The sequence below is a fragment of the Sus scrofa genome, chromosome 3 (genome assembly GCF_054392235.1).
Source record: "Sus scrofa isolate SSC_HxYL_T2T_F1_AM1 chromosome 3, Sscrofa_HxYL_maternal_Yorkshire_Landrace_v2.0, whole genome shotgun sequence".
Lineage (NCBI taxonomy): Eukaryota > Metazoa > Chordata > Mammalia > Artiodactyla > Suidae > Sus > Sus scrofa.
The window spans coordinates 81,558,912-81,586,739 of NC_139385.1; the positions used below are offsets into that span (position 1 = coordinate 81,558,912).

The 27,828-nt window shown below is 39.2% G+C and overlaps 1 protein-coding gene across 6 annotated transcripts in view; it reads right to left on the reverse strand.

The window, feature by feature from the left end:
* ALMS1 (ALMS1 centrosome and basal body associated protein) overlaps positions 1–27,017 on the reverse strand; it is a 161,945-nt gene extending 134,928 nt beyond the window's left edge. For 5 of the 6 annotated variants that reach the window (XR_014841648.1, XR_014841647.1, XR_014841649.1 and 2 more), the window contains exons 1-3: positions 26,704–27,017; positions 10,599–10,724; positions 455–650 (exon numbers count right to left, since the gene is read on the reverse strand). Coding sequence is in view for 3 of the 6 variants with exons in the window: in XM_021087373.2 (XP_020943032.2) it covers positions 455–650; positions 10,599–10,724; positions 26,704–26,991 (610 nt within the window). In the remaining 3 variants the exon portion in view is untranslated. The remainder of the gene's footprint in view (positions 1–454; positions 651–10,598; positions 10,725–26,703) is intronic. The other variant, XM_013996028.3, reaches the window with a different exon arrangement.
* Positions 27,018–27,828: the final 811 nt, after the last annotated feature.

A 27,828-nucleotide genomic window follows, 5' to 3' on the forward strand; every position in this document is an offset into this window, starting at 1 on the left:
AAACAGGAAAGCAACAAGATCTACTTCAGATAAGTCATTTAATCTCTTTCTCTCAAAGCTTCAGTCTGAAAACTTAGGATAATATATGCCTTAACTAATTTTAAGAATCTAATGAGGTAAGCATGAAGGTTTGCTTTTTATAGATCACGAAGTCTCCATGCTGAGAGAAGTAGTCAAAGGATAATATATGGTTTACCTCCAAGAAACACTCCACAAATTCAGAATTCAGGAGGAATACCCTCTAAAGAGGAAGTTATACCTTTTTGTCTTCTGAGAGCAACAGGGGGTGAAAAAATGAGGTGCAACAGCACATTTCACATAACTAGATAAACTACTGATTATAGTTCTACATCTCCTCAACTTAAGAAAGGATTCAGATGAAGATTTGCAGTCCCCCAAAAGTATTTCACAAAATATGAGGTATCACTACTAGTTAAAAATAAAGAGGCATTACCTAGCAATGGAGAACATAAGAGATCTCTGCTGGGCTCCTTCACTTGATTTTCTGATTTGGTCAATATACCCTCCTCCAGAGAAGGGAAGTTTGTCACTTCAGTCCCTTTCTCTCTCACATTAAACCTGGTCTGGGTAGTATCCAAGGTGTGGGAAGAGTCCATTTCTTGAGGAAGACAATGCCAAGATTCTGTTCTCTAAAACAACAATTTTGAAGGAAAACATGCTAAACATAAACTGAGTTACCATAGGTATTAACAATTAGATTAAAAGGTCCACTCACATAGTACATAGCTTCCTATTTCACAACATTATCATCAAAATTTGTATTAAAAAAAAAAGTAAAGCTGTTTGTTCTGTGTTTTTCTAAAACATTAATAGTTTTTTTTTAACCTTTTCCCATTACTACCCAGCTTTTAACATGCTGAATCACTGTCGCTTCTGCTATTCTTTAATAGTTAGTTACTTCTCATCATTAAAACAATGTGGTTCTTCATGATGAAAGCTTGCAATTTGATGATAATAAATCTGAAAAAAAACCTCCAAACCTAAAGCTGCAATACTCTCTGCATGTGACCACTTTACTGAATTCCAACTGGCCATACCAGTTTCTAGTAGACTTCCTTTCAGTATAAAACATCCTATTGTTCACAGGTAGTGAGTGGTTGGAGTTCCCATCATGGCGCAGCAGAAAGGAATCTGACTAGGAACAATGAAGTTACGGTTTCGAACCCTGGCCTTTTTCAGTGGGTTAAAGATTCAGTGTTGCCATGAGCCGGGGTGTATGTAGGTCATAGACTTGGCTCAGCTCTGGCATTCCTGTGGCTGTGGTGTAGGCCGGCAGCTGTAGCTCCAATTAGACCCCTAGCCTAGGAATCTCCATATGCTGAGGGTACAGCCCTTTTTAAAAAAAAAAAAAAAAAAAAAAAAAAGCACACATAGTGAGTGGTCTCCTTCAAATATTTACTCTTATTTTAATGGCATGATTCAGGATCAATGGTTCTCAAAATAGCGATGGGAAGGGTCAGTTTTTCCACTTCCAATTCATTACAGATTGATACTTTATTAAAATACTAATAATTAATTGTCAAAAATAGCAAAAAAATAAAAATAAAAAACTAGTAAAAAATAACTAGGAAAATGAAATTGAAAAGATATATAAGCCCAAAATACAAAACATAAATAAGCCTAAGTGTCCGACTTCTGGTTCTAAAAAACATCAACTTGCTATAAAAGTTTCTAAACACTTCCTCTCAATTCTTGTACTTATCTCTTGACAACCACTAACAAGCAATTCATGGATTGGCACCAATCCACAGACAACACTAAGTAGCAATGTTGAATTAAGTTGAATTAAATACTGATGGTAATCAGCTTTATAGGCATTTTCTTTTTAAAGTTGGCATTAGTTAATTATTAAGAATATTTTTCCTGGAATTCCCCTTGTGACTCAGCAGAAATGAATCTGATCAGCATCCATGAGGACGCAGGTTCAATCCCTGGCCTCACTCAGTGGGTTGAGGATCCATCATTGCTGTGAGCTGTGGTGTAGGCTGCAGACATGGCTTGGATCTGGCATTGTGGTGTAGGCCAGCAGCTACAGTTCTGATTCAACCCCTAGCCTGGGAAACTCCACATGCCTCAGGAGTGGCCTTAAAAGACAAAAAAAAAAAAATCTTCCTATCATGCTATTATTCTTTTATTTCATTTTAAACTAGTTTGATTAGGAATGAGCACTAAATTTGATTAAACTATGTTATAGCATATGTTTTACCCAACTATATCTGATAAAATACAGCAATAAATTTCTTCCATTTCTTATTTAGTAGTGGTAGATGAGTATTTTAACATTTCCAAACACAGTCTTTAACATTAGTCATAATAAGATTAATCAGTATTTCAGAATGTTTTGCTTTGTTTTCTAATCTTGTTCTATATTTATTTTATATAAAGAAACTTGGTTTTCGTTAAAATATAAACAATTTCATCAGTGAATCCCATTAGCTCCAGAAACCTTTTACATAGCTGGTACTATTATAACATTTTCCATTTCCTTGTTAGTAGTTCTAGTCCCCCTGTATAAGCTTTGATAGGTTTGTATTAGGTAGTTTCATTAAGGCTTTTTTTTTCTTGACTGGATTTACTAGGAATATATAATTTTTCTATCTTTTTATAAATTTCTATCTTGAATTTAACAAGTTTACTATATTTTCTAACTTAGTTTGTTTTTCTCTTTGCCACGTTTCCTCTGCTTGCAGTTTTTCATTATTAAGGTTTTTTGTTAAATTATGAATTCATTTGATTTTATATTTATTTAAATAAAATGATGAAACAAGGACATTATATTGATGGCAATCTACATGCTTAGATATATAATGTACTGATTTTCATTTTTTTATAGTCTATTACTGAAGTCTTCTTCCTTAACCAACTCAAATTTTTAAAAAAATATATAGGGTTTTTTCATTCCCAAATGATCCACCATCGATAAAAAGAAGATATATTAGAATGTAGAAAGATTTCACAAGCATTTTCAACAAGACTTGTCTTTAAGGAGTTAATTCCTGTATTTAAAATTCACTAACCACCTGCTGTATAGCACTGGGAACTATATCTAGTCACTTATGATGGAGCATGATAATGTGAGAGAAAAGAATGCACACATGTATGTGTAACTGGGTCACCTTGCTGTACAGTAGAAAACTGACAAAACACTGTAAACCAGCTACAATGGAAAAAATAAAAATCATTATTAAAAAAAGAAAAATAAATAAAATAAAATCCACTAACCAATGCTCCTGCAGTTAGTTAAAAAAAGTACACAACTATCCACTCCCTAGTATGAGTTATATAAATATATACAAAGAAAAAATATGGGATAGAAATACTCAAAAATATTAACATTACTCACAGTTCCCTGGTGGCCTAGTGGTTAAGGATTTGGTGCTATCATTGCTGTGGCTCAGGTTCGCTCCACAGCCCAGGAACTTTCACATGCCATGGGCATGGCCAAACAAACAAACACAAATCAAACAACAAATAAAACAGTAAAAATATTCAGTGTTGCCGTGGTGGCAGATGTGGCTTGGATCTGGCGTTGCTGTAGCTGTGGTGCAGGCCAGTAGCTGTAGCTCTGATTATACCCCTAGCCTGGTAACCTCCATATGCCATGGGTGTGGCCCTAAAAAGGCCAAAGACCCCCCCCCCCAAAAAAAAGGTAAAAATATTCATCTATGTCTTGCAGGATTATTAAACAGTAGACTTTTGACACTCCAAAATATACCAATCCCATCTATGCCAGATAAATTAGTCCAACCCCTAACACTGAACTGCTATTGGAAACATGCTTTCTATATTTTTAATACTTGAAAATAAAAGGAAAACAAGAATAATTATTTTAATTGTTTTCTTTTGAGAACATTCTATTCAATAGAAGATAGTGGGCGAAGGAAGGGAATTCCAGTCATCTTATAATTCTCACTACAGCAAAATCTCAGGTCTTCCACTCATCTCTCAGGCCTTTTGACCAGGGTTTAGAGCCTGGTCCCACTACTGATGGGAGATGTATCTATTTGTTCTCCTTATCCATCCTCTGATCTCCACAGATCACTTAACCCTAGCTCCTCAACTGCAATAACTTCTTTTCTTTTTTTTTAAATTATAAAGTATAGTTGAGGAGTTCCCATCGTGGTGCAGTGGTTAATGACTCCGACTAGAAACCATGAGGTTGCGGGTTTGGTCCCTGCCCTTGCTCAGTGGGTTAAAGGATCCGGCGTTGCCGTGAGCTGTGGTTGCAGACGCGGCTCGGATCCCACGTTGCTGTGGCTCTGGTGTAGGCCTGTGGCTACAGCTCTGATTCGACCCCTAGCCTGGGAACCTCCATATGCCGCGGGAGCGGCCCAAAGAAATAGCAAAAAGACAAAAAAATAAAAATTAAAAAAATATATAGTTGATTTACAACATGTGCCAATTTCTGCTGTACAGCAAAGTGAATCATACATATATATACATCTTCTTTTTTTATATTATTTTCCACATGGTCTATCCCAGGAAATTGGATATAGTTCCCTGTGCTATACAGTAGGACCTTGCCGCTTATCCTCAGCTACAATAATTTTATAATCTTATAGAAGACAAATATTCTATCACATTTATATACTTTTCATAATTCCTTTCTTATTAACTGTATTTCCCTCTTTACTACTCTGAGAGTTCAGTCATCCTTATAATCACTGTCTGTCTGGCAAACATCTCTTCCTTTCTTACCCTTTTCCCCCACTATCCTATTTGCCTGGCAAAAGCTCAGTCCTAGTTGAACCTTTTCCTGTCTTTTTTTTTTTTTTTTTTTTTTTTTGTCTTTTGTCTTTTTTGTTGTTGTTGTTGCTATTTCTTGGGCCGCTCCCTCGGCATATGGAGGTTCCCAGGCTAGGGGTTGAATCGGAGCTGTAGCCACTGGCCTACGCCAGAGCCACAGCAACGCGGGATTCGAGCCGCGTCTGCAACCTACGCCACAGCTCACGGCTACGCCGGATCGTTAACCCACTGAGCAAGGGCAGGGATCGAACCCGCAACCTCATGGTTCCTAGTCGGATTCGTCAACCACTGTGCCACGACGGGAACTCCCCCTTTTCCTGTCTTAATCCAAGCAGCAGCATACTGCTGAAGAAAGCACACATCCACACTGGTTTTCTTTTAGACTGATGACATTAAACCTCAAGGGCACTCAGCCCTGCCTGGAAATCCTACTCTATCTTCCCAGTAAGGTGACTGGCTAAAATGATAACTTTATACAGTCTCTCCTCAAAACTACTGAACTCCCTTTCCTCATTTTCAACTGATGACCTCATTTCCTACTTTAGTAAGTGAAGAGCAGGAGATGGAACTTCTTTATCTTCCTATTAAAGATCTACAACCTAACCCACTTTTTCATCCTGTGACTTAAAAGTCTCTCTGCCTATCAAAGGCCTTCCCATCTCATTACACTGTTTTTTTTCCAATTATTTCCTTCCTTTTTTTGGAGGGGGGGGAGACAGGAATCAGATCTGAGCCTCAGTTGAGACCTATGCTACTGTGGCATCATGGGACTGCGCTGGGCCAGTGATAGAACCTGTCTTCTGATGTGCAGATGCTGCAGAGACATCACCAACGCCATTGTACCAGAGCAGGAACTCCTCAATTATCTCCTTTCTATATCTCTTGGAGAGGAAAGTGACTCTCCTGCTTTCCTTCATGCATTTTCCCTTTCTATCGAATCATTCCTCTCCCCACGCAAACATACTCTTATTACTTCCCACCATAAAATAAAAATTTTCATAACTATTGTTGACAGTTCTTTTCTGCTTATTTTGGTGCTACGATTCCTTGGGTTATAACTTTTTAACAATATAAAAAATAAAAAGGCACTCAAAACTCTCAATATTTTGACAGACGTGAATAGAGATGATAAATAAACAACAGAATAAACACAAGCAAATTCTGACCTAGGTTTAGGTCAAAATTTCAAAATAAGACACAAAAGAACTATTAAAAAAAATCAATAAAGCAATTTCATAAAAACTAAAACTTGTACTCTTCAAAAAACAAATAGGAGAATTCAAAGAAAAATCATGGACTGAGAAAATATCTGAAAAGTACATAAAGGACTTGCATCTAGAATATACAAAAAACTCAATGAATAGAACAAATCAGTCATAAAAAAAATGAGGAAGAGATTCAAACTGACCTCTTAACTAAGAAAGAAATATGGATGGCAAATAAGCACACAGAAAGATACACATTACTGGGAGTTTCTAATGTGGCTCATCAGGTTAGGGACCCAATGTTTTCTCTGTGAGGATGCAGGTTTGAAACCTGGCCTTGTTCAGTGTGTTAAGGATCTGGTGCTGCTGTAAGCTACAGCAGAGGTTGAAGATGCAGCTCAGATCTGGTGATGATGTGGTCATGGCGCAGGCCTCAGCTGCAGTTCTGATTTGACTCCTAGCCTGGGAACTTCCATATACTGTTAGAAAAAGAAAAAAAAAAAAAAAAAAAGATAAAAAAGATGTGTATTATTAGTCATTAGGAATATGGAAAATGCCTATTAAAACCACAAGATACCGTAATATACCTGGAATGACTAAAATCCTTAAAACAAAAACAAACAAAAAAAAATTTTTTTTTTGACAATACCAAGAGCTGACAAGGATGCAAAGCAACTGAAACTCTTATACACTGTGGGGAATGCAAAATGGTACAGCCACTTTTGAAAACAGTTTGGCACTTTCTTATGTTAACCATACAGTTAACCACATCAGCCAGCAATCTCATTCCTAGGTTATTCACCCAAGAGAAATGAAACTATCTGTCTACCTAAAAAACCATACTTAAGTGGAATACTACTCAGAAATTAAAAAATTTAAAACAAGCTACTGACTCATGCAACAGGGATGAATCTCAAAAGCATGTGCCAAGTGAAAGAAGCCAGATACAAAAGTCAGCATGGAGTTCCCATTGTGGCTCAGCAGTTAGGGAACCTGACTAGCATCTAGGAGGACGCGGGTTCGACCCTGGCCTCACTCAGTGGGTTGAGGATCTGGTGTTACCATGAGCTGTGGTATAGGTCACAGACGCCGCTCAGATCCCGAGTTGCTGTGGCTGTGGTGTAGGCTGGGGGCTACAGCTCCATTTGTACCCCTAGCCTGGGAACTTCCATATGCTGCAGGTGCAGCCCTAAAAAGACCAAAAAAAAAAAAAAAAAAAAAAAAAGTCAACACACCATAATTCTGAAAGGCAAAACTAGGGACAAAAGTGAGATCAGTGATTGCCAGGGATTAAACATGGGGGAGATGACTAACTACAAAGGGGCACAAGGAAATTTCAGGGCCGGGGGTGATGGCAGTCAAATGTGCAGTAGTTATATAATTGTATATTTGTCAAAGCTTACCAAACTGTATACCTAAAAGAGTTTATCTTGCTATATTTAAATTATATCTCAACACGCCCAACTTTTTTAAAATGAGGATATCAGAAAATAGAGACCAAAGACTTCAAATTTCACTTAACTAGGAACAGAATATTAAATTGGGCAGTAGCTAGAGGGAAAGAAAGGATGAGATATTTGTACTCAAGTTGCTGGAGATGATAAGGTCTAGACTTGACCATTGGATGAGTAAGGGTAAGAAAAGGTTGAAAGGTATAGAGGAAAAGATCTCTGCAGAATCAAAGATCCAAGAGTTACCACTGTGGCACAGAGGGTTAAAGAACCAGGGTTGCTACAGCTGTGGCACTGGTTGCAGCTGCAGCTTGGATTCGATCCCTGGCTCAGGAACTTCCTTATGCCACAGGTGTGGCCAAAAGATCTAAGGAGTTCCAAGGTGGCCCAGTAGAGTTAAGGATCCAGCATTGCCATTGCCTTGCTCAAGCAACTGCTGTGGTGCAAGTTCAATGCCTGACCCAGGAACATTTGTATGCTGTGGGTGCAGAAAAAAAAAGATCCAAGAGTTTCAGACATTGGATGATTTAGCTGAAGCTGTGCTAGAGTCTTCAATGAATAGAAAAGAGGTAACTCAGATAACACCAACAAGAATGAATGGGCAGAATAACCATAAGGAGAAAAGAGGAAAGAGAATTTGGAAACAGCGTAAGGCTCCAGCTTTTCTGAGGAACACAGACATACAGGCAAAAATGAAGAGCTACAGGATCCATCCAGGTTTACATTTTATAAAACAAGGACAAAAGGAACACATCTATTTTTGGACTATACCATAAACATGCTCTCAGAGAATATTAAACTATTTAGGGATATACCTCTGTATTCATTTTCTAAGGCTGCTGTAACAAAATTACACAAACTGGAGGTTAAAACAGCAGAAAGTAATTCTCATACAGTTCTGGAGGATAGAAGTCTGAAATCAAGGTACTGGCAGGGCCATGCTCCATCCAAAGCCCCCTGAGGATGAGCCTTCCTTACCTCTTCTACCTTCAGGTAGCCCCAGGAATTCCAGGATTATGGCAGCATAATTCCAATCTCTGCCTCTAGATCTGTCTTCACGTGGCTGATTTCTTTCTATGCATCTCTCTCTTTTAAAGACACCAGTCACTGGATTAAGGGTCCCTATGCCAGTATACTCTCGTCTTAAATAATTATACCCGCAATCACTCTACTGACAAATAAGGTCACGTTCTGAGGTATTGGGGATTTAGGACTTTAACACATCATTTTGGGGGACACAAGTCAAACCACAACAACCCCCCTTCCATGTATTGATCACAAAAGCACCATGTTTCTTCTGGTCAGGGTTCTTCCTAACCCCTTTCCTTAGCAACTATAAATCTCCTTCCTCTATATCTTGCATCTAATGGATAATAACTGCAATTTAGGGGAATCTGAAGGTACTAGAAGAAATCTGACACCTATGTTATTAATCAACCGTAAATATTTAATCATCTTGAGTAAGGGTGCATTTTTTTCTCCAACAAACATACATGAGCTTTTTTTCCTATTTGCTCATAACTTTCCCATTTCTTCTAACTTTATTATTATGTTCTAGATCAGTGGTTCCCAAAGTGTGGTCTAAAGATCCCTAGGGATCACTGACACTCTTTCACAGGCTCCCTTTTCTAACTATGTATCTATGTAAGGCCAGACTTTCTTCACACACTTCAACCAAAACAACATATTCCCAGTAGACTAAATGCAGAAGCGGATATGAGAATCCAGTTATAATAGCTAACTTTATATGTCAATTTGGCTGGGCCAAAGGGTGCCCAGATATTTGGTTAAACACTCTGGATGTATCTGTGAGGGCATATCTGGATGAGATTATCATTTGAGCCACAGACATAGTAAAGCAGACTGCTCTTCCCAATGGGGACAGGCCTCATACAATCCATTAAAAACCTGACTAGAACAAAAGGCTAAAGAAAGGGAGAATTCATTCTCTCCCCCTGATAGTGACAGTCTTCAAGCTAGGTTGTAAGTCTTCTCTAGCCTTTGGACTTAAGAGTAGAACTTACACTACTAGCTGGCCTGCTTCTTAGGCTAGAACATACATTATCAGTTTGCTCCTGGTTCTCAGGCCTTCAAATGCAGACTAGAACTGTACTCTTTACTCTCCTGGGTCTCCAGGTTACAGATCTCGGGAATTCTCTGCCTCTATAATCATATTCCTTAAAATACATGTATTTGTATACATGTATTTATGAATGTATATGTCTCCTATTGGTTGTTTTTCTGGAGAGAGCCCTGGCTAAAATACCAACTGTCTTCTATTAAGCCTTTATGAACTGGAGATTGGCACTTGCCATCTACCTCTACAAGGACTGAATCACGAGCCACTGCAGCTGCTGAAAGCAACCTCTGAAAGAGTTCAAGCTAGAGACCAGGAGTCAGGTACTCTGTCCTCTGGGAAGATGGGACAACAGGGCTTCATATAGATATTTTCAGGAGACTTTATGAACCAATTCCTACATCTCCTAGTATCTAGAAAAGCACTAAAATCCTTTATGTGGCACCTACTCCTTGTGACTAGTAGTAACCTTCACAAGACTAGCAGCAACCTTCTGTAAAATGTGTGCTTGACTGCATGTACCTCCCCTTTTCACCAAAATCACATATATATTGACATTTCCCCCTACCTTTGGAGTGGTTTTTCTGAGCTGAAATGCTGCCTCCTGGGCTCTAGTCCTCATTTTGCCCCAAACAAAACTTAACTCACAAACCCTCACATTGTGTTTTTTTTGGACACCTGACATTCAAGAGATGTACAAAAACATAAACAATGCCACTCTTTAACTAATTTTTTTTGTTTTAGAAAATAGTCATTTTTACATTTTAAAATATACTTTTATGTTAACAGGTAATGAGTTTATTACTTTTAAATAAACGTTTTTAAATTTTTTTTAAATGTTTTAATTTTTAGTAAGCAAAATATTGATATAAATAACCCTTATAAATAAAAGCTCTTTAAAATATTTTTGAAGAATGTAAAGGAGTCCTGAGACAAAAAAAAAAAAATGTAAACTGCTATTCTATATAATTAAGACTGCCAAAGATCTATTAGCAAAATGGAATACTAATTAACCTCTTTCCATTCTTCCTAGCTAAATCAGAATTTCTCATGCTGCTTATCAAAAGAAAGGCAATTTGCCAGTTACACAATGCATACCTGATCATGCCCAGAAGCCCACTGAGCTTTTTCTTCCAAAGAGACCACAATCATATCAGAAACCTGTGTTTCATTATTGTCTTGATATGATGGCTGTTGCCATACATGACAGGTCAATGGAATAACCTGAAAATCAAAAGTAGATTTAAATAGAATAGCAACACAATCCCTATGACTAAACAATAATAAACAAAAGCTAACATTTAGATTACGTTTCTCAGATTATAAAGCACTTTCACAAATATAATAACATTGTGACTTCACAACCACTATCCAAGTTATTATCTGCACTTAAAAATAAGGAAACAGAGATTTAAGGTTACCCAGTTAAGATGCAACATATTCCAACAAGCCACAGCAGTTCCTTAATCTCTTACACTCCTAGAGGTAAAAGAAGCAAGCAAAGTTGTCTGTTTTAAAATCTTACTATTTGAGACACCTAAGAAATTAATCCTAATAATAGGAACTAAAATCATCTCATACCATGGAAAGTGGCAAAAGTCAGGTTCCTTTTGTAAAATCAAGGGATGAAGCAGGGCTCTCCCACCTGGGAAAGAAGGCAATGAAAGCTGTCACTACCACCCAAGGCTGAAGCAATGCACATGGAAAAGATCAAGATTACAGACAATCAAAAACAACCTAAGTCAAGCTACCTGCTGGTTTAGGGAATGGTTATTGAGATCTTCCCCAATATTCTGGGAGAGTAAGAACCCAAAGCTTCCAATATAAGAAAGACACAAGGGGCAAGGCAGAGACAACCACAAAAACACCAGGTAGAGAAGGATGCACTGGAAGACAAAATAACACTCCTCCTAAAAATGAGATTACAATTATACCTTCAAAAGACTTTAAAATAAGAATAACTCAGACTTTCAAAGAGTTTTTTTTAAGACACAATGTCCATTACAAAAGAAGAGGCTATTAAAAGTAAAACAGGCAGTTATTACTGTGAAAGAGCCTGAAGGAAATCCAAGGTCATAAGTTTTTTTGCTCAGAATTAAAACACTGTTACCACACTAACAAAACATTTTTTACAGAGCACTTACAACAATGAGGTTTTGATCATAGAAAGGCCAGTTTAATTTAAAATCTATTCAATAACTAAAGAGATTTCTATGGTGTCAACTCTCCCAAAAGGTTTTTCTCAAAAGGTAGAACACCATGGGGCACACCCACCTTGCTTCAATGGCATTTTTTAAGGGATAAAGAATGAAAAGCAAAGCAAATCATTCTGCAAATTCATTTTGGCAATCTGAAATCCCTAAATAAATAACAATACAGCCAATGTTTTGGCACAGTTGGTCTTCTTTGAAATCTCCAGGAAAGAAGAATGCCAAAATGAATGTTCAAAATGGCTATTCACTGAAACTAAATAATCCTGGGTGTAGAGCACAGGGTCTTGCCTTTGAAAATAGCTGATTCACAACAGCTTACAAAAAGAGTTCAATTCACTAGGATATTTCGAGAACACTAAGGATACAATATTAAGAAAACCACCACTTGGCCAACCCAACCAGTGAGAAAAAATAATACTCCCCCTCACTTTCACCAGCTAAAAGAAAACCCAAAAGTTAAAATTAAGTGTTTAAGAAAGTTTTTTATTAAAAAAAAAATTTCCCAGAACTTATTTTTATCACCTATTTGACAGTCTGTAGACTTCATTAAAGAAACTGATTTCTAATACATTCCCATATGTTTGACCAGTTTTCTCACAGTTGCCTCTGGACAGCAGTATAATCCTACTTGAAGAATTCTTAGATGAATGCTTCAAAAATTAAGCAAGTACCATCAGCAACTCTCTGATCTGAGATTAAATGTCTCTTGGTAAGCAGTTTCAGAGTCCTTCCTTGAGTCAGCTTTTAATTTTAAAATGTCCGTGATCTTTAGTGGTTTTCCCACTACATACTGTCTATCAAAGAAACATTTTAGATCTAAGGATGCGTATAGGTTGAAAGTAAAAAGAAGAAAAAGATATTTCATATAAAGAATAACCAAAAAAGTATGAGAATGGCTATATTAACCTCGGACAAAATGGACTTTTAGTCAAAAACTGGTACAAAAGACAAAGAAGGACATCATATAATGAAAAAAACAGCCAGAGTTCCTGCTGTGGCACAAAGGGTTAAGGAACTGGTGGTGTCTCTGCAGTAGCTCAGGTCACTGCTGAGGCTTGACTTTGATCATTAGCCTGGTGAACTGGGTTAAGAACCCAGTGTTGCCACAGCTGCAGTGTAGGTCACAGCTGTGGCTCAGATTCAATCCCTTGCCCAGGGAACTTTCATATTCCATTAAGAGTGGCCAAAAAAAGAAGGAAAGAAAAGAAAAAAGGCTCAATTCACCAAGAAGATATAAAAAGTGTGATTATTTATGCATCAAACCTCAGAGCTCCTAAATTAATGAGGCAGATGTTGAAATAATTAAAGGGAGAAAGTTAAGAGGCTTCAAAACCCCACTTTTGATAATTAATAGAAGAATAAGGAGAGAAATTGAACAACACTACAGACCAATCAGATCTAACAACAATTCCACCCAACAACAGCAGAACACATTTTCTCAAATACGCATGGAACATTCCTCAGGAAAGAATACATGTCTAGCCATAAAACTGGTCTGAATAATATCAAGAAGCCTGAAATCATACTACACAGCATCTTCTTCAATCACAATGGAATGAAACTAGAAATAAATAGCACAAGAAAAACTGGAAATTGCAGAACATGTGGAAACACTACACTCTTATAAAATCAAAGGGTCAAAAAAGAACTCACAAATTAGAAATTAGAAAATTAGGAAATTAACAACCCAACAGCAAAAAAAGCCAATCAATCAATGGAAAAATAGGCAAAAGACCTGAATAGACATTTCTCCAAAGAAGATATACAGATGGCCAGCAAACACATGAAAAAATGCTCAACATCACTGATTATAAGAGAAATGCAAATCAAAACTACCATGAGATACCACCTCACACCAGTCAGAATGGCCATCATTAATAAGTCCACAAATAACAAGTGCTGGAGGGGTTGTGGAGAAAAGGGAACCCTCCTGCACTGTTGGTGGGAATGTAAACTGGTACAGCCACTATGGAGAACAGTTTGGAGATACCTTAGAAATCTATACATAGAACTTCCATATAACCCTGCAATCCCACTCTTGGGCATCCATCCGGACAAAGCTCTACTTAAAAGAGACACATGCACCCACTCGCATGTTTACTGCAGCACTATTCACAATAGCCAGGACATGGAAACAACCCAAATGTCCATCGACAGATGATTGGATTCGGAAGATGTGGTATATATACACAATGGAATACTACTCAGCCGTAAAAAAGAATGACATAATGCCATTTGCAGCAACATGGATGGAACTAGAGAATCTCATACTGAGTGAAATGAGCCAGAAAGACAAAGACAAATACCATATGATATCACTTATAACTGGAATCTAATATCCAGCACAAATGAACATCTCCTCAGAAAAGAAAATCATGGACTTGGAGAAGAGACTTGTGGTTGCCTGATGGGAGGGGGAGGGAATGGGAGGGATGGGGAGCTTGGGCTTATCAGACACAACTTAGAATAGATTTACAAGGAGATCCTGCTGAGTAGCATTGAGAACTCTGTCTAGATACTCATGTTGCAACAAACAAAGGGTGGGGGGAAAAATGTAATTGTAATGTATACATGTAAGGATAACTTGATCCCCTTGCTGTACAGTGGGAAAATAAAAAATAAATAAATAAATAAATAAAAAAGAAAATTAGGAAATTAGAAAATAGCCTGACACAAATGAAAATGAAACACAAAATACCAAAAACTTATGGATGCAGTAAGTGAATAGCTATAAATGCATATATTAAAAAATGGTAAAATCTCAAGGCAACAATCTAACCTGTACCTCAAGAAACTAAAAGAACTAAACCGAGGATAAAAAGAAGGAATTAATAAACATTAGAGCACAGATAAATGAAAGTCAACAGGAAAAAATAAATAAATGAAAACTAAAGGTGCAGATTTTTTTAAGATCAACAAAACTGACAACCCCTTAGGCAGACTGACTAAAAACAAAAGACGCAAATAATAAAATCAGAAATGAAAGAGGGGATATTACAACCAACGTCACAGAAATAAGAATTATAAGAGAATAACATGAACAACTGTATACCAACAAATTGGATAGCTAAGAATACATATATAAATCCACAGAAAAGACACCACCTACCAAGACTGGATCATGAAGAAACAAAAAATCTGAACAAATGTATAACTAACAAGGGAATTGAATCGGTAATCAAAAATCTGCCAAAATAGAAAAGCCAAGGACCAAATGGCTTCATTGAAGAATACTACCACACATTTAAAGGATTAACACCAGGAGTTCCCGTTGTGGCACAGTGGAAATGAATCTGACTAGGAACCATGAGATTGCAGGTTCAATCCCCGGCCTCACTCAGTGAGTTAAGGATCCAGCATTACTGTGAGCTGTGGTGTAGGTCACAGACATGGCTCAGATCTGGCATTGCTGTGGCTGTGGTGTAGGCCAGCAGCAACAGCGCCGATTCAACCCCTAGCCTGGGAACCTCCATATGCCGCAAGTGCGGCCCTCAAGAGACAAAAAAGACAAAAAGACAAAAAAAACAAAAACAAAAAAAAGAATTAACACCAATATTCCTGATATTTAAAAAAAAAAAAAAAAACTGAAAAGGATCTAAAAGTTCTAAATCTATAACCAAGAATACTCTACCCAGCAAGGTTCTCATTCAGATTCAATGGAGAAATTAGACGCTTTACAGACAAGCAAAAGCTAAGAGATTTTAGCACCACCAAACCAGCTTTACAAAAAATGCTAAAGGAAATTCTCTAGGAGGAAAAGGCCACAACCTTTTACAAATGAGGAACAACAAAATTACAAACAGGAAAGCTCATCTTACTGGCAAACATAGTAAAGGTAGGAAATCATCCACACACAAATATGACATCAAAACCAACAACTGGAGTTCCCGTCGTGGCGCAGTGGTTAACGAATCCGACTAGGAACCATGAGGTTGTGGGCTCAATCCCTAGCCTTGCTCAGTGGGTTAACGATCCGGCGTTGCCGTGAGCTGTGGTGTAGGTTGCAGATTCGGCTCGGATCCCGCGTTGCTGTGGCTCTGGCGTAGGCCGGTGGCTACAGCTCCGATTCAACCCCTAGCCTGGGAACCTCCATATGCCGAGGGAGCGGCCCAAGAAATAGCAACAACAACAACAAAAAAGACAAAAGACAAAAAAAAAAAAAAAAAAAAAAAAAACCAACAACTGTGTGAGGAAAGTACAAATGCAAGACATTGGAAAGGCATTTGAAATTAAGAGACAAGCAACTTAAAACAATCACATATATGTAGACAGCTATATCAAGACCTCTTGGTAACCACAAACCAAAAATCTACAAAAGATTCACACAAAAGAAAAAGCAATCCAAACACAACACTAAAGCTAGTGATCAAACCACAAGAGAACAAAAGAGGAAAGGGGCAAATAAAAGAACAACAAAAACAAATCCGAAATAACTAACAAAATGGCAATAATAATACACATATCAATAACTACCTTAAATGTAAATGGATTAAATTTCCCAACCAAAAGACAAGGACTGGCTGAATAGATGCAAGAAGAAAAGACATGTACATATGCTATCTACAAGAGACCCATTTCAGATCTAGGACACATACAAACTGAAAGTAAAAAGATATAAAAAGGTAGTTCATACAAATGGAAATCAAAACAAAGCTGGAGCAGCAAAACTCTTATCAGACAAAATAGACTTTAAAATAAAGTTGGTTAAAAGATACAAAGTAGGACATTACATGATGATCAAAGGATCAATCCAAGAAGACAATGTAACAATTATAAATGTATATGCACACAACACAGAAGCACCTCAATATATAAGGCAACTGCTAAAAGCTATAAGAGGTGAAAGTGACAATAATACAATAATAGTGGGGGACTTTAACACCTGACTTACAGCAATGGATATATCATCCAAACAGAGAATTGGTAAGTAACACAAGCCTTAAATGACGCCTTAGACCAGATAAACGTAATTGCTATTTATAGAACACTGCATTTGAAAGCAGTGTAATACATATTCTTCTCAAGCACACATGGAACATTCTCCAAGATAGATCACATACTGAACCACAAATCAAACTTCAGTACATTTAAGAAAAGTGAAATCATATCAAGCATCTTTTCCAACCACAATGCTGTAAAACTAGAAATCAACTACCAGGGGAAAAAAAAATTACAAATAAAGAAAAAAAAAAGAAAGAAAGAAAGAAGAGGGAAAATATCTTAACTTGCTCTATCAAGTCAGCATTACCGTCATATGAGATCTCCAAATAAAGACACTACAAGGAGGGAGTTCCCATCGTGGCGCAGTGGTTAACGAATCCGACTAGGAACCATGAGGTTGTGGGTTCGGTCCCTGCCCTTGCTCAGTGGGTTAATGATCTGGTGTTGCCGTGAGCTGTGGTGTAGGTTGCAGACACGGCTCGGATCCCACGTTGCTGTGGCTCTGGCGTAGGCCAGTAGCTACAGCTCCGATTAGACCCCTAGCCTGGGAACCTCCATATGCCGCGGGCCCAAGAAATAGCAAAAAGACAAAAAAAAAAAAAAAAAAAAGACACTACAAGGAAAAAAAAAACAAAACTACAAACTACAGATCAACATCCCTGATGAAGAGTGACATAATAATCCTCTACGAAATACTTGCATACATAATTCACAACACAGCAAAAGAAATACTCACCATGATCAAGTGGGATTTAACCCTGGAATACAAGGATGGTTCAACACACAAAAATCAATCAACATTACTACTCCACAATAGCAGAATGAAGACAAGACCACATGATCATCTTGACTGATAATAGAAAAAGCATTTGACAACGTTCTACACACTTTTATGATAAAAGCATTGAACAAATTAGGAACAGAAAGAAACTAATCTATATAATAAAAGCCATTTAAGAGAGCTGACAACTAACTCACATCACAATGGTGAAAATCTGAAAGCTTTTCCTCTAAGACCATGAACAAGGCAAGAATGTTCATTCTTGCCACTTCTATTCAATACAGTACTGGAAATCCTGGCCAGAGCAATCAGGCAAGAAAAATAAATAAAAGACATCTAATTAAGAGGAAGGAAGAAGAAAAATTATCTCTGTTCACAGATGACACACTGTTAGAGGTAGAAAACCCTAAATATTCTGCATATATATGAGGTGTGTTAGAACACATAAATGAATTCAACCAAGTTACAGGATACAAAATCAACAGATAAATATCACTGAAATTTCTATATACAAACACCGAACAATCTGAAAACTGCAAAATAATTCCATTTACTCTAACATCAAAGAGAGTAAAATACATAGAAATTAACTAAACCAAGGAAGTAAAAGACCTGTATGATGAAAACTCTTATACAATGAAACCTATACAATGAAATATTGCTGAAAGAAATTAAAGAAGACATTTGTTTATGGAAATACATCCCATGTTCATGCGTGAGAAGGCAATATTTTTACGATGTCAATACTGCCCAAAGCAGCCTACAGAGTCAATGCAATCCCTATCAAAATCCCCACGACATGTTTTTGCAGAAATAGAAAGAAAAACTCATCCTAAAATTCATTATGAAATCTCAAGGGATCCCAAATAGCCAAGACAATTTGGAAAAAAAAAAGTCAGAGGACTCACACTACTTTACTTTTAAACATATTAAAAAGCTACAGTAGGAGTTCCATGGTGTCTCAGCAGGTTAAGGATCAAGCATTGTCACTGTTATGACTCGGGTCACTGCTCTGGTACAGGTTTGATCCCTAGCCCAGGGACTTCTGCATGCCACAGGAGTGGCCAAAAGAAAAAAAAATTTTGAAGCTACAGTAATCGTAACAATGTGGTACTAGCATAAAGACAAACAGACCAATGAAATAGAAAACTCAGAAATAAACCCTCACATATACAGTTAAGTGATTTTCACCATGGGTGTTAAGACCATTCAATAGGAAAAGGATAGTCTTTCCAGTAAATGGTGCTGAAAAAACTGGTTATCCACATTTACAAGAATGAAGTTACACTCTTACCTAACATCATATACAAAAGTTAACTCTAAAAGGATTGAAGACATAAAAATATAAAATCTTAGAAGAGGAGTTCCCGTCGTGGCGCAGTGGTTAACGAATCCGACTAGGAACCATGAGGTTGCGGGTTCGGTCCCTGCCCTTGCTCAGTGGGTTAACGATCCGGCGTTGCCGTGAGCTGTGGTGTAGGTTGCAGACGTGGCTCGGATCCCGCGTTGCTGTGGCTCTGGCGTAGGCCGGTGGCTACAGCTCCGATTCAACCCCTAGCCTGGGAACCTCCATATGCCGCGGGAGCGGCTCAAGAAATAGCAACAATAACAACAACAACAACCAAAAAGACAAAAGACAAAAAAAAAAAAAAAAATCTTAGAAGAAAACATAGAGCAAAAGTTCCATAAGAGTAGATTTGGCAATGATTTCCTGGATACCAAAGGCACAAGCAACAAAAAAAGACAAACCAAACTTCATGAAAATTTTAAAATTCTGTATATCAAAAGACACCACCAACGGAGTAAAGAGGCAATCCAAAGAATGGGTGAAAAATATTTGCTATTCATATATCTTATAAGGGATTAATATTCAGAATATGTAAAGAACTGCTAAAACTCAAAAACCAAAACCAAAACAAACAAACAAAAATACTCAATTAACCAATTAACAAATGGACAAAGATCTTCAGAGACATTTCTCTAAACATACACAAAGGAAAAGATGTTCATCACTAATCATTAGAGATGTGCAAATTAAAAGTACAATGAGGAGTTCCCATTGTGGCGCAGCGGAAGTGAATCCGACTAGGAACCATGAGGTTGTGGATTCGATCCCTGTCCTTGCTCAGTGGGTTAAGGATCCGGTGTTGCCATGAGCTGTGGTGTAGGTTGCAGATGAGGCTTGGATCCCACATTGCTGTGGCAGCAACAGCTCTGATTAGACTCCTAGCCTGGGAACCTCCATATGCCACAGGTGCGGCCCTAAAAAGACAACAGAGAAAAAAATACATATATATGGAAAACAATGTTCCGAAGAAAATTAAAAATAGAACTACCACATGATCCCATTTCTAGGTATACATATCCAAAGAACTGAAGGCAAGGTCACAAAGAGATATTTGCAAATCTATGTTCACAGCAGCACTCTTCACAACAGCCAATAGGTAGAAGCAACCCAAGTGTCTTATCAACTGACAAAGGGATTTTAAAAAATGTGTTCATACATACAATGGAATATAATTTAGCCTTTAAAAAGGAAGGTAATCCTGTCACATGCTATGACATGGATGAACCTTGAGGACATTAAGCTAAGTCAAATAAACCAGTCACAAAAGACTAATACTGTATGATTCCACTTAAATGAGGTATCCAGAGTAATCAAATTCATAGACACACAAAGTAGAAGGGTGGTTGCTAGGGGCTAGGGTGAGGGGGAACAGAGAAATGTTGTTTAATAGGTACAGAGCTTCAGTTTTACAAGATGAAAAGAGTTCTGGACCTTGGTTACAAAACAGTATAAATGTATTTAACATTACTGAACTGTACACTTTAAAATGGTTAAGATGGCAAATGTTACGTGTATTCTACAACAACTAAATATTTTTTTTAAACTTCAATTCCCTGAGAAACAAAAACAGAAAATTTGATAACAAACCTGCTTGACAAGATATATTAAGGGAAGTCCTACAGGATGAAAGCAAGTGACACTAAAGAGTAATTCAAATTTATGCAAAATAACAAAGAGAGCCAATCATGGCAAATGATAATTGCGTATTTCTTCTAATTTCTTTCCCTTAATAATTTAAAAGGCAGGAGTTCCCGTCGTGGCGCAGTGGTTAACGGATCCGACTAGGAACCATGAGGTTGAGGGTTCGATCCCTGGCCTTGCTCAGTGGGTTAAGGATCCGGTGTTGCCGTGAGCTGTGGTGTAGGTTGCAGACGCGGCTCGGATCCAGCGTTGCTGTGGCTGTGGCGTAGGCCGGAGACTACAGCTCCGATTGGACCCCTAGCCTGGGAACCTCCATATGCCGAGGGAGCGGCCCAAGAAATAGCAAAGAGACCAAAAAAAAAAAAAAAAAAAAAAAAAAAAAAATTTAAAAAGCAATTGTGTGAAACAATATAATATTTAAATAGTTGTAGTGTTGGGAATACAAACATATAGAAACACATTTGACAATTATAGCACAAAGGAGGTCAATAGGAACAGATCTGTACTGAAGTAATGAAATGCCACCAGACGATAACTCAAAAGAAGGGAAGAAATGAGTACGAAAAAGGGGACAAAAGCAAGTTAATAAAACAAACTCTACAAATACGCACTTGTTATTCTCCCTTCTCTCAGATTCTTCGAGAAACTTATATAAAGTATTAACAATAACATTATGTGATATATAACATATACAGACATATGAATAACAGTAATGTAAAAAGGGGGTTAAGGAGGATTCAGAGACAAGATGGCAGAGGAAGAGGACTTGAGCTCACCTCATCTTATGAAAACACCAAAATTACAACTAACTGCTGAATAACCACCAAAAAAATAGATGAGAAGCTACCAAAAAAGATATCCTACTTCTAAAAACAAAGAAGCCACATCAAGATGGTAGGAGGGGTGCTTTCATGATATAAGCAAACCCATACAGGCCAGGTGGGCAACCCACACACTGGAAAATAACTATATCACAGAGCCTCTCCCATAAGAGAGGGAGTTCCAAACATGACATCAGGTTCCCTAGCCTGGTATTGGGTGGCGGAGCCCCCAGGGCAGCTGGTGTTAAAGGCCAGCAGGGCTTGAGCTCAGGAGCTCCACAGGACAGAGGGAAACAAAAGACTCCACTCTTGGAGGGCACAAACAGGGTTTCATGTGCACTGAGTCTGATGGCAAAGAAGGGACTCTGAGTCTGGCTCAGACCCAGGTGCAAGTCTTGGAGGGCCTCCTGGGAAAGGAGAGGTCAACTGTGGCTCACCGTGGGGACAGAACATAGGAAGCAGAAGTCCCAGGGAATAATTGTCTACATGAGTGCCCCTGGAGGCCATCACTCTGGAAAAAGCAGGCCCTACCCATCAGGGCTGGGGAGCCCCAGGCCAAACAAAACACAGGGTGAGAACATAGCCCCACCCATCAGCAAACAGGCTGCCTAAAGTCCTGCCAGGCACATAGCCACCAATAGTTACACTCCAGAAAGTGGGCATAAAGGGAACCTACCTCAGCATAATAAAGGCCATTATGACAAACCTACAGCTAACATCGTTATCAGCAGTGAAAAGCTGAAAGAATTTCCACTAAGATCAGGAACATGACAAAGATGACCACTCTCACCACTTTTATTCAACAATATTTTGCTTTTTTTGGGGGGGCAGCACCCATGGCACATGGAGGTTCCCAGGCTAGGGGCTGAAATCAAGCTGCAGCTACCGGCCTATGCCACAGCCACAGCAACAGCAATGCAGGATCTGAGCTGTGTCTGCAACCTATGTCATAGCTTACAGCCATAGCTTATAGCAACGACAGATCCTTAACCCACTAAGCAAGGCCAAGGATCAAACCTGTGTCCTCATGGATGCTAGTCAGATTCGTTAACCACTGCGCCATGATGGGAACTCCTATTCAACACCATTTTGGAAGTCCTAGCCATGGTAAACAGAGAAGAAAAAGAAACAAAAGGAATCCAAATTGGAAAAAAAAGTAAAACTATCACTATTTGTAGCTGACACACTCACTATACATAGAAAATTCTAAAAATGCTACCAGAAAACTGTTACAGCTCATCAATGAATTTAGTAAAGTTACAGGACACAAAACTAATACAAAGAAATCTACTGCATCTCTATATACTAACAAGGAAAGATCAGAAAGGGACATTAGGGAAACAATCCCATTCACCATCTCATCAAAAAGAATAAAATATTTAGGAATAAACCTACCTAAAGAGACAAAAGACCTGTACTCTGAAAATTCTAAGATGCTGCTGAAAGAAACCAAAGATGACACAAACAGATGGAAAGATATCCTATACTCTTGTGTTGCAAGAATCAATATTGTCAAAATGACTATATTGCCCAAAGCATCTACAGATTCAACACAATCCTTATCAAATTATCAATGGCATTTTTTACAGACCTAGAACAAAAAATTTTAAATGGAGCTAGCAGAATCATGTTCCCTGACATTAGACTATAAAGCTACAATTAAAACAATATGGTACTGGCACAAGAATAGAAATAGAGATCAAAGGAACAGGATAGAAAACCCAGAAATAAACCCACACACCTATGGTCAACTAATCTATGACAAAGGAGCTAAGAATATACAATGGAGAAAAGACCGTTTCTTCAATAAGTGGTGCTGGGAAAACTGGACAGCTACATGTAAAAGAATGAAATTAGAACACTCTTAATGCCATACACAAAAATAAAATCAAATGGATTAAAGACCTAAATAAAAGACTGGATACTCTAAAACTCTTAGAGGAAAACAGGCCAAACATTCTATGACATAAACTGCAGTAGTACCTTCTCAGATCCACCTCCCAGAGTAATGAAAAATAAAAACAGGAGTTCTCGTCGTGGCTCAGCAGTAACGAACCCAACTAGGATCCCATGAGGATGCAGGTTCGATTCCTGGCCTCGCTCAGTGGGTCAGTGATAGGGCACTGCCGTGAAGTGTGGTGTAAGTCTCAGACACGGCTCGGATCCCCTGTTGCTGTGGCTATGGGGTAGGCCAGCAGCTGCAGCTCTGATTTAACCCCTAGCCTGGGAACTTCCATATGCCACAAGTGCAGCCCTACAAAGCAAAAAAAAAAAAAAAAAATTACTTTATCATCTTAAAACTATCTTTAATATAGCAGTCATCTGGAATTCCCTTGTGGCACAGCAGGTTAAGGATCCAGCACTGTCACTGCAGTGGCTCAGGTTGCTGATGTGGTATAGGTTCAATCCCTGGTCCAGGAACTTCCCTGTACCTTGAGTAAGGTCCCTCAAAAATAAATAAATAAATAAATATATAAATAAAAGTTAAAAAAAAAAAAGACCCACAGTCATCCATCTACACCTTCATATACCCTCCAAGATAAACAGGAGATTATCTGACTTCTTTCAAAAATAAAAACAAAACACTTCTAGGGATAAAACACTCTGAGCTCTAAAAGGCAATATTTTCTATTACACATAGATAGATCACTTAAACAGGATAATGATTTTTTTCACATTGGCTGTAAATAAGAGGTAAAGTGGTTTAATAAAATATTTTTCTAGGAGTCATGGCTTGTTGGTAACGAACCTGACAAATATCCATGAGGACACAGTTCAATCTCTGGCCCCACTCAGTGGGTTAAGAATCTGGCATTGCTGTGAGCTGTGGTGTAGGTCACAAACACAGCTCAGATCCCGCGTTGCTGTGGCTATGGTGTAGGCTGGCTCCAATTCGACCCCTAGAGCCTAGGAATGTCCACATGCCACAAGTATAGCGCTAAAAAAACAAACAAAAAAAATTCTTGTAGGAATATTAAATTGAAATATATATATGTATCTATATACCTAGGTATATAGATACATATATTCAGTCCTTTTAGGGCCACACCCATGGCATATGGATGTTGACAGGTTAGGGGTCAAATCAGATGTAGCCACAGGCCTACACCACAGCCACAGCAATGCAGGATCCTTAACCCACCAAGCGAGGCCAGGGATCAAACCTGCATCCTCATTGATGCTAGTCAGACTTATTTCTGCTGAGCCACAATGGGAACTCCTTAAATTTAAATATGAATAGTTATTCAAACAGAACAAAATTAAAGTTAGGAGACCTCATCCACAAGTGTGGCTTTAATTATGGTCTGTATGTAGATAACTTACAGCTCAAAATGTCCAGCCCAGACCCCTTCTCTGATCTACAAAACCAAATCCATAATCTTAACACCCATCCCAACCACCCCATCACCCCACCCCATGGACACCACCCCTACCATAAACCGAGTCAACATTTCAGTATTTCACAAAACCATTTAGCCAACAACTTAAAAACTGGACACCTTCTTGCCCTCATGTTCCACATCTAATTTGCATTAAAATGTAATAAGAATGTAAAATTAGTGTATCAGTGTAATTATTCTAGCCTTAAGTATCTCTTAAATCAGTCTACTTTCTTCTACATCCACCAACACTTCCCTCTTCCAAAATATCATCATCATTTGTCTAGCAATACTGCAATGGCCTCCTAATTAGCCATCCCTGACTTACTACTGCTGCTCCCCACCCCAACCTACTGTCAAAGCTGTTCTCTACTCTGCTACAAAGTGATCTTTCTGAAATTCAAATCTTATCATATACCCTTTTATTTTCAATGACTTCCCAGAATAAAGGTTCCAAATCTCCGGCATAGCATACAAAGTCTTCAAGTCTGTGCTCAACCCATATTGGTTTTTGGTGCCTTGAAAATGCCATGCTCTCTCTAACCATCAGTACCTTTCCGTGTGCCTTTCCCTCAGCTAGAAAGCTCTTTCCTTTTCCTTTGCCCAGGTAATCGTAACATGCCTTCAGCTCTCAGCTGTCATAAATACCTCAGGGAAGCTTTCCCCAGCTTCACTGACAAGGTCAGATTCCCTTAAAGAATGTTTTCAAAGCACATTAGCACAATATGTTTTACTTTTATTTATGTGACCAGCTCGTTTTTGTCTCTCTCCCTCTCTAGACTGTGTACACTATAAAAAAGTAGAGAGACACACACACAAAGCATCTAGCATAATGTGTGGCCCATGATGAATACTCAATAATACATGCTCAATGAATTGACTACCAAATAGAATATTTATGAAGCCAAACAACAACTATTACTCTTTAACGATCAACAGTCTACAGCATCAACATCTGGCAGAACTTTCTGTAATGGTAAAATTTTTTCGACATCTGCACTGTCCAATCAACATAGCCACTAGTCAGGGGTGGCTACTGAACATGTGAAAAAGTGGTTTAGTACAAGGGGCACTGAATTTTTAACTTTACTTAATTTTAACAAATTAAGATGTAAAGAGTCACACTTTGCTATGACTACTGTATGGAACAGCACAGGTCTATCTATAGTCTTTTCAATTGTTGTTAACCTTGTTTTGCTCTGCGCAGCTGACAACCTGTCTAAGGAGCAGGCCTAGGCAATAAACCCTAGGCTTCCGTTTGGTCCCCACAATGTACCTTTCACAGAATAGAAACTTAATAAATGTCTGATGACTGGATATCCAAATTCTATAATGAACCTTTTTTTTTTCCTTCTCCCTGAAAAGGAATCAATTTAATGCAGTTGTTTTCAAAATGATCTTTGGGAGTCAACCAAAAAATCAGCTCTTTCTAGTTGTCCAGATTGTTGGGAGCTGCAGCATAAGCCTCAAGCATTTCTAAGCCCCTCCTACCACCTGGGGACCCCTTTGCTGCTACAAATAAGGGGCCAGAGAAGCACAATGGGTGAGGAACCTCTAGAGACTAACAACTCCTGTGGTGTACATAATCCGCACTACTCCCTCAAGGGAAGTCCCGCCCTTCAAGCAAACTAATCTCCTAACTGCCCCACAAGATAGTCCCTGGGCAACCACTCTCACCGCGCCTACACCGCCCTTCTCCTTTCCTTCAGGGTGCGAAAAGCCCGCCTCCTCCCAAAAACGTTTCTTAACCACGCACACTGGGAATACGGCGCCTCTGAACATCTGGTGTAATTCAAAAGGCTCGGGGACCCACTGAGGGAGAAAAAACAGAGAGATCTTTACCAGAAAGAAAAGGAGACTGGAGTAATTGACCAGCACCTGGACAAGAGTCGAGGCCCAGGAGGGGACAAGGCCCCTATAATCCTTTAAAAGCACGCGTACTTTGTGTCAGGCACCGTGACAGGCAGCGAGCAGGAGGCAGCCGGCAGGGAGAGCAAGCAGAGCGCGCAGGGACCACCCATCACCCTGCCCACGGCGACTCACACCTCTCCCCGGCCCGGCTCACGGGCCCGGCTCACCTTCGGACTGGTCAGCTCGCCCTCCGAGTAGCGGTACCTCGGCAGTGGCGGCAGAGGCAAAGCCCCGCTGGGATGCGCCTGCAGCCAGGCCTTGGCCTCCTCGTCGTCCTCGTCGTCCGTACTTTCCCGACGCTGACTCTCGTAGTTCAAGTCCGCGTCCAGGTCCCGCCCCTCCTCTTCCTCCATCTCCTCCACCATCACCACCTCGTCCTCATCCAAGTTCTCCGCCTCCTCCGCCTCCTCCTCCTCCTCAAGCTCCCCGGGCCACGGCAGGTCCTCGGGCTCCATGTTGGCGGCTCGCTCTAGGAGGCAGTGGAGGAGGAGGAGCGGGGGGGAGGGAGGGAAGGGAGGGGAAAAGAGCCGACTGGCGGTTGCGCCCGCGCGCAGGCGCAAAGACCGCCGCCCCCTTGCGCCCGGCGCCGCTTCGCGCGGACGGGGCGGGGCAGGGAGTGAGCGCGCGTGTTGCTAAGGACGCCCCGCGGGGTTGGGCGGGAAGGCTAAAGGTGGTGGGCTGGGGCTGGCGACGCCTTGCCGCCGTCACCCGCTGGGCTCTAGCTCACAGCACTGTAAGCTCACAATAAACCCGGACAGAGCTCCTGTCAGGAGAGGGTAGAATTTCGTCCTTGGCAGGGCCAGGCCAAAACAATTTTACCGCTGCACCGAGAGGAGATCATACCTTCAGACAAACCTAAGATCAAACTTGCAAATTATAATTTTTGATTTTTAAAGATTGAGTGCCTGATATACGACAGGCTGTATCATGGGCACTTGACCCTAAGGTGGAAAAGTGTCACAGGCAGTACAGGAGTTGAATAAGAACTGGTCTCTGGTGTCAGAAAGATGGGAGTTTGAATCCTAACTTGGCCGCTTACCAATGGGATTAAGCCTCTATGAAATGAGGGTAACAGGCATAGGATAAATGCGATATTTAAAGGAGATAATCCCTATGAAGAACTTAGTGGTAGGTGTTATTCATTGATTATTATTCAGTAACATTAAATGCTTACAGTGCTGTGAGACAAGTATTATTACCATTTTGTATTTGGAGAATATAAGGCTCAGAAAAATAACTTGCCCCAGATCTCTTATTACCTAGTAAGTGACTGGCAATGCCATTCCAGGTCT